Raw genomic sequence first — 7,855 nt, 5'->3', positions numbered from 1 at the left:
TTGAGGTTGAATAAAGACATAAGTCCATCAAGTCCAACCTATTGTGTGTGTGTGTGTGTGTGTATAGGTCCCTGAGTGTTCTCATTCTTAAGAGTACCTGTACCCTTGTACATTACGGTCTCTCAGGAAATCGTCCAAAAGCTTCTTGAATGATTCCAGACTATTTGCGGAAATCACTGCTTGAGGCAGCGAGTTCCAGACCCTAACCGCGCGAACTGAGAAGAACCCCCTTCGCTGGGATTTTTTGTACTCCTATATAGCTGGTGAAGAACCCCCTTCGCTGGGATTTGTTGTACTCCTATATAGCTGGTGGTATTCTGCATTGCGCTGTATAGGGGACTACAAATCAAGGAATACCACCAGCTATAGAGTACAACAAATCCCAGCAATAGTACATTATACAGTGGTGCAATGCCGAATACCACTAGCTATAGAGGACTACAACACCCAGCAATAGTACAATATACAGCGCAATGCAGAATACCGCCAGCTATAATGTACTATTGCTGGGATTTGATGTATTCCTCTATAGCTGGTGGTATTCTGCATTGTGCTGTATAATCTATTGCTGGGTTTTGTAGTCCTCTATAGCCGGTGCCATTCTGCATTCATTGCTGTATAATTTTACACTTTTCATTTCACTATATTGCACACCACACTTTTTTTTTTTCTTTTTTACTTCCAGCGCTCCAAGCTTGCTCCTGTGATGGACTGCAATCTCAATACAAACTAGTAGTCCCATCACTGGAGCCATTTTTTTAAAATTTATTGAATTTTTTATCCGATTTAACCGATTAATCGAACTTAATAATCGGCTAACTAATCGATTTTGAAAATAATCGTTAGCTGCAGCTCTAGCTGCAACAACTAATCGGCTAAGTCGATTATAATCGATGATTGAAAAAATTGTCAATGTTTTCAATCATCGATTAATCGGCTTTTGCTTAGTTGGCCCTGTTCACGGCTCCACACACGCCGCGCGCGGCACCTCCTCCCTGCCTCGCGCTTGCCGCTGCTAGACCCATCCGCCCGCATCCACGCTCCACACGCAGCCCCGAAGAAGAAGTAATGAGGAGCAGGCGTGGGCGGATGACAGCCGCCGACATACAGGCCCAATCTCAGAAGCAAGTTGCTGGAAGACTGCTCAGGTAAGCCTGCACTTTCCCCTCACATGGTGCTCTATAATGTATTACTGGGATAGTGGGATTTGTATTCCTCTATAGCCGATGGTACATTGTGTTGTATATGTACCATCAGCTATAGAGGACTACAAATCCCAGCAATACATTATACGCTGTATGTATAATGTATTGCTGGGATTTGTTGTATTCCTATAAAGCTGGTGGTATTCTGCATTGCGCTGTATAGAGGAACACAAATCCCAGCAATAATAAATTATACAGCGCAATGCGATGGCGTAGGCCGTTTTGTATCGCGTTCGGACGGGCGGAAATACGGCAAGGTGTGAACCAGACCCATTGAATACAATGGGATTTAGATGTTTGAGCGTTTTGTAGAGCGTTCGTCGAGCGTTGAACACGCTACAAAACGTTCAGGTGTGAACCAGGCCTTAGGTTGCGTTGGACTTGCTGAATCTTTTATATCCCCGGATGCAGTACGTTTATTCGGGACATCAGCGGCTCCTTTGCTCTGTTACCCAGGACAGCATTGCTCTTCCTTTGTTATTTATTGATGTCTTTTTATTTGTACCTTTTTTATTTTTAGGTGTGGGTGCGTGCTCTCTAGCTGGGGGGTGTTTTTGCTTCTACTTGTGATGTTTTCAGCTTTGGATTGTTTAAAGAAGAACTCCAGGTTTTAGAACAAATAACCCTTACAGTGGAGCTAATCCCTCACTGCAAGGATTAACTGCTTGTTTCTCTCTAGGGGCTGGAATAAAGAAGAAATACTCACCTGATCGTTAATCCCAGCTGGCTGCTAGACTGGTCCCCTGCAGCCTTTTTCCTCTGGGCTCCAGTGGTCTAAGCCCTGCTCATGACATCACGTCTAATACAGTCCATTCATCTGTATTAGACGAGAGGACGTCGAGGGACATGCCACAGCCGGAGCAGAGTGGAGAGGTGAGCTGTCCCTGCCGCAGGACCGAGGATCAGGTGAGTATTTCTTCTTTATTTTCACCACTAGAATAAAATGAGCAGTTAACCCTTGAAGTGCAGTGGTGGCCCCCACTGCAAGGGGTAAATATTCTAAAACCTGGAGTTCTTCTTTAACACTCCTTAGGTCCCTTAAAGACTTTCCCTCCCTTTGCACCAACTTTTCCAACTATTTCTCTATGGAAATTGGAAGCATCCTGTTAAGGGGTATGTTTGCCCCAATCACTTTTTACCCTTGTACTTCTTTGTGTGGATTCTGTTTAGGAGTTGTCCATTCCCACTGTGAATCCGGCCGTGTCCTGTCTTATCAAGGCATTTACAGTTCTGCTAGAGGACGTGCCTATCTTTAAAGACCCAACCGAGATTTGTCCCCCCATATCCGACTGGTAAAAATCCTTTAGAAGACATCTAACTACTGTTGTGGTTGTTTCTTTCCCTATTTACTGCATGGAGAAGATGGCTATAGCTTCTAATTTCAGTTGTTGTATGTCTCATGCCAGTACATATATGCACTTTGACTTAAAAGAGAGCTATAGGGTCATGGGAGGACATATACTAACCTCCTCCCGTGACCCAAAGCTCAGTATATACTGAGAGCTCCGCAGTCCGGACAGATCCCGACAATACTGCCTGGATCCACCCAGTTGTGTGAGTGACAGCTGGTTCTACCTATCTAGAGGCAGAGCCAGTTGTGCCCGCCCCCTCCTCCATTCGTTCCGCCACGGAGGATCGGAGAGGGGAGGGGGGAATCCTTACAGGGAGCAGTGACTGACGCTCACCGCTCACTGCAGGGAGACAATCGGGAAGTGAGCGGATTGCCTGCATGTTTCTGCTCACTTCCCGATCAATAGAGCCGACCTGTGACAGCTTCTTTGTCACAGGTCGGCTAGAACTATGAGGTGAGTGGAAATCACTCACCTCATAGTTCTCCTTTAAGTGCTGGACTACAGAACCCTTTTGCAAAAAGCGTTTGGTGCGCATAGTCTGTAAGGGACAACTTTTTTTCGGTCTGCCCCTTGATAAAATCATCAAGGTTCCTTCAAAGCTGCTGCAAGAGCACCCATTTTTGGTCCTGGGAAGAGGGCTGGGGGTATAGTCCTTCCCTCAGAGATCTTATAGGACCTGTGGAGGACCCTGGATGTGGACATCCTGACTAGGGATGCACCGAAATTTTGGCCGCTGAAACATATCGGGCGAAAATGGCCCTTTTGGCCGAAATTGCGGTGCATGCCTGGTTTCTCTCCTCCCTGTTGGGCACTGCTCTGTGTCCCCTCTGACACAGCGCAGCGTCCAGCGGGGGAGGAAGATAAATGTTCTAGAGGCCAATCGGTGCGAGGGAGGAGAGCGCTGTGGGCAGTCTGTGTCATAGGAGACGGAGCTCTCCTCCCGCACCGCCCCACGCAACCTCCTATGACAAATCGGGTTGGAGAACAGGTGGAGTCAGCTGTCACAGGAAACTGAGCCGACAGGTTGGGGGATGGGTCAGCTGTCATAATAGACTGAGGTCTCCTCCCCACACCGCTGGCTCAGCCTCCTGTGACGGCTGATTCAGGATGGAGAGCGGGTATACAAACACTCAGCGGTCAGTGATCGCTGAATGTTTGTAAATAATTGGACATAGTATGAGTTAGATGTACCAGTTATGAATGAAAAGGAAGTGATCAACATCATTTCCTGTTCATTCATAATTGTGTACTTAGTAACTCATGATATATCCACAAGTTATGAATGAACAGGAACACTCAGTATAGAGGATTCCTGTTCATTTATAACAAGGTCTGCATAAAAAGAAATTGAGGACTCTGTGTTCTCAATCGCTTGTTCCATTTTAAAAGGGAAATATCAAGGGTCTTTTTACACCCCTAATATTTGACTGAAGCCCCCCCAACAGTAAAGTTAAAAAATAAAAATATTGAATAAAAATAAAATATTAAAAAGTTTGTTAAAAAATAAAAATAAAATATTTAAAGAAAGTTAAAAAGGATAGAAAAAAAATGAGTTTCGCTTTCGGCCTGACATTTTTTTTATTTTCGGTTTCAACATTTTATTCGGTGACCTCCAGGTTCAACAACAGACTGGACAGGTTTGTGTTCAGGTACAGGGATCCTCTAGTGCAGCAGTTCTCAACCTGGGGGTCGAATGACAATTTGCCAGGGGTCGCCGGGAGTCTCCCACTATTAAATAGCTATTAGATTATCATCATTATTATTATTAATAATAAAAGCTGACACCCTCGGCTTGTGTTATATGGTTTGCCATTTTAGCTGTTACAGCAGTGGTTCTCAACCTGTGGGTCGCTGTGTGATTTCTGCTGTGCTCGGTGAGAGTCCTCCTCAGCCCTCTCCTAGCGCAGCAGTGTCAGCTCTCACACCACGCCGCCAGATGCCGCAGCAGCAGCCGCCGCGTCAACCCTAAATTTTACCGTTGGGGGTCACCACAACTTGGCAAATGTTTCCAAGGGGTCCCGACCCTAGAAAGGTTGAGAACCACTGCTCTAGTGGAAGCAGAGGATTTTATGGTGGCTCCATTGGAGGGCATTTTGGTGATCATCAGTCAGTGATTTCTGCAGCTCTTAAAGCTGGGAAGTCTTTCCGCAAGGTCTGTCATCGGGCATACTTTGTGTAAGTCTCAGGGCTTCCACCCCAGAAGTTTTCTGCAGCAGGCTCTGGAACAACATTCGGCTTTCAGCACTATCTACAATTCTGCTCTTTCTATCCTTTTTCAGAGTGAGTGAGGTAGCCTCTCACTACCTGATCAAGATATCTGTACAGGGGTCTTCCATGTACAAAGGTTTGTATATCTTGCCCATCCGTTTCCCAAGGACTCCATGGGACCTGAAGCTGATTCTCTCTGCGCAGTTTGAACCCATTAGAGACATTCCTCTCTCTGCTTTCACCCACAACATGTGTTGAGGCCCAGGACTTTCTTCCTGCCTAAGGTAGTTTCTGCCTCTCACCTCACCCAGGACATCCCATCCTTCTGTCAAGCTCCTGTTCACCAAAAGAACATTTCCCTCCAATCTTTGCATGTAGTTTGGGTCTGTCTGTCTCTAGGCCACTGTTTCTTTCAGCAAGACTCGTTTCCTTTTTGCCATCTTGGATGAATCCCAAATTGGGGCTCTGGCTTCTGGGTGGCTTAGGCAGACCATCCTTCAAGCTTTGGTCTCAAGGTTCAGGTTCCACCCTTTCTTGTGAAGACACAGTGTACTAAGTAAGTGAGGGCTTCTTGGGTTTTTCCGCATCAAGCATCTCTTTGTCACATTTGCAAAGCTGTTGCATGGTCTTCTATTCACACCTACTCTAAGTACTACCAGATGGATGTTTCTCTTTCATCACATGTTTTTTGAGCTGCAGGCAGTTCCAAGAGTGCTGTTGTTTCTCTTGGGCCTGTTAGCGATTGTCTGCTGCGTTGCCCACCCCCTCATTTTCGACTTCTTTTGGATGTCCCGAAGGTTAAAGAAAAAAAATAGGATTTATGTACTCTCAGTAAAAGCCTTTTCATGGAGAGCATTGAGGATCTCAGGTTCCACCTCTTTGTATTTATGATCATGCTTGGTACTGCTTTGTTACAAGACTGAGGCATGCTGGTAGCAGGGGGGTTATCCTGGACTGTTAGGCAATGTTCAGTCACCCTGTAGGTGGTATAACCCAAAGTTTAAATACTTCTGTGTTCCTCAATGAACTGCTAGAAAAGTGATTTTACAGTGATTAGAAAAATCTTAAGACAATATTGTCAAAAGAAAGGCTATGGACAAAAAAACTTGTATAACTGTATGATTTCCTTTATCTGATTAATACCAAAGAATCACAGAATCATTAGGTGTGTTACTTAAGTATAACATTTGCTCTGGTCCATAAGGGGAATATGGGTGAAAGCTGAAGTTGTATAAGTCGATTATGACACAGAGTTTTCACAGTTGCTATGTAGGGATGAGGGGCCATTCACATCACATCCAGATCATCTCCAGGCCAGACCAGATTGTTTGCGGACCTAAAATGCATCCTAATGTATCCCTATGCTATTTCTGGCCTTTGTCCAGCGCAGTTCATTCCAGACCAGACCAGAAAAATATTGCTTGTTCTATTTTGTCTGGTCTGGAATGCACTGGAACTGCTGGCAGGTTCATACAATTTTCCGGACCAGATCTGGTCTGGAAAATGGTGTGAACCTGCCCTGAGAGAGGGATCCGTAAAGAGATTACAACAACCCTTCTGCTCAGGAACTATTAGATGACATTCTTTTATTATAAGCCACATGTAAGGAGTGTAACAAGAGGTAAAGGAGAAGCTGATTGGAAATCTATCCCTAGGAAGGGAAATTCACATAAGGCCGTTAATATGATCAGTCCTGAGATTTGTAAATTTGTTACACATAGGCCAGCGATGGAGCGCCAGATACAAACACGATAAGGACTGGTTCAACAATGGACGCATGTGCGGTCTGTCATTCATTAACGAAAACTACTCCTATGTCAACACCAAGAAGATTGTGTCCACCCACCACCTCCTAGCCGATGTTTATGGCGTGACGGAGATACTGCACGGTCTGCAGCTGAAATTCGGCATTCTGAAGTAAGTAGAGGGCAGTAAATATTGATTTCCCATGAATAGGGCCTAAGGGACCGATGCTGCTACTGCAATGTTTTTACAAATATACATAAATGTGAGTATCTTAGATCAGTGGCGGGCAACCTTGGCACCCCAGCTGTTTTGGAACTTCAAGTCCCATGAGGCACTCTCCCAGTGGCCTCTGCCTAATGGGATTTGTAGTTTTACCACGGCTGCAGTGCCAAGGTTGCCTACCCCTGTCTTAGAGAATTTTTAAACCGAAGAATACAAATATATATTGCAGCTTACCAGTACAGACAGTCCCCGGGTTATGAACAAGATAGGGACTGTAGGTTTGTTCTTCAGTTGAATTTGTATGCAAGTTGGAACAGGTAAATTTTTTAAGTGCAACTCTAGCCCAAAAACATTTTTTGTTTGTTTTGGATAGCATAGGGAAAGGTTAACTGCCTGTAATGTTTGTTTTGCTGTGTTTGCCCCTGTTCTTCAGAAGATTTCACCTCACTTTCTGTCCCTGTGACAATTTGATTTTGAAAACTTTGGGTTGTCGTGGGAACAAGGATTGGTGATAAAGCTTCAGTGGAGACACCTTTTCCCCATGATAACTCTTACAGGAGTGAATTTCTTGTTGTCTCGAGCACAGGAAGTGAGATTAAATCTTTCTAATGAGGATACAGATAGCAGTAAAAACCTCACAGTGACCAGGAAGAAGAGGCGGGCACCCCTGGTCTGCATGTCTAACAAGAGCCAACTTCCTGTAATGTATGTACAGCACTACGAACCAGACCCAAAAAGGCAGGCACTGCACGTCGGCACGAGTGCATTAGCATTACAACTACCCCTGCTGTACAGTAATAGCCTCCGTTTGTAAGTAGGAGTCGAATAAATGTAACTCGGGGACTGCCTGTATTGTAGAAAAATCCAACCCAATGTCTTGTGTGTTGAAAATATAATCTGTTTTTTTTTTTTTGTTTTTTTTTTTACCGTATATTCATGATAATTTATTAGCAAAGAGGAAAGTGCTAAATTGTTTACATTTCAGGATACATTTATTCCATTTTGATCTTCTATGCAAAGAAGCTATATAACTTTTGACATGCCTTTCATTATTACCAGCCAGATCCAGTCACTTACCCCTTTGGCCCTTCAATCTTCTGTCAATTTCCAGAAGACACTTTT

At 44.5% G+C, this 7,855-nt stretch overlaps 1 protein-coding gene across 1 annotated transcript in view; it reads left to right on the top strand.

Annotated features, from left to right (window-relative positions):
* Positions 1-7,855, top strand: part of PHF20L1 (PHD finger protein 20-like 1) — a 105,861-nt gene that overhangs the window by 95,535 nt on the left and 2,471 nt on the right. The window contains exon 18 of the mRNA XM_018563078.1: positions 6,487-6,682. Coding sequence (XP_018418580.1) covers positions 6,487-6,682 — 196 coding nt within the window. The remainder of the gene's footprint in view (positions 1-6,486; positions 6,683-7,855) is intronic.

Source organism: Nanorana parkeri, unplaced genomic scaffold (genome assembly GCF_000935625.1).
Source record: "Nanorana parkeri isolate BGI_ZX_2015 unplaced genomic scaffold, ASM93562v1 scaffold629, whole genome shotgun sequence".
Taxonomy (NCBI): domain Eukaryota; kingdom Metazoa; phylum Chordata; class Amphibia; order Anura; family Dicroglossidae; genus Nanorana; species Nanorana parkeri.
Note: the sequence above shows the minus strand (reverse complement) of the source record. Positions and strands in the feature narration are given on the sequence as shown.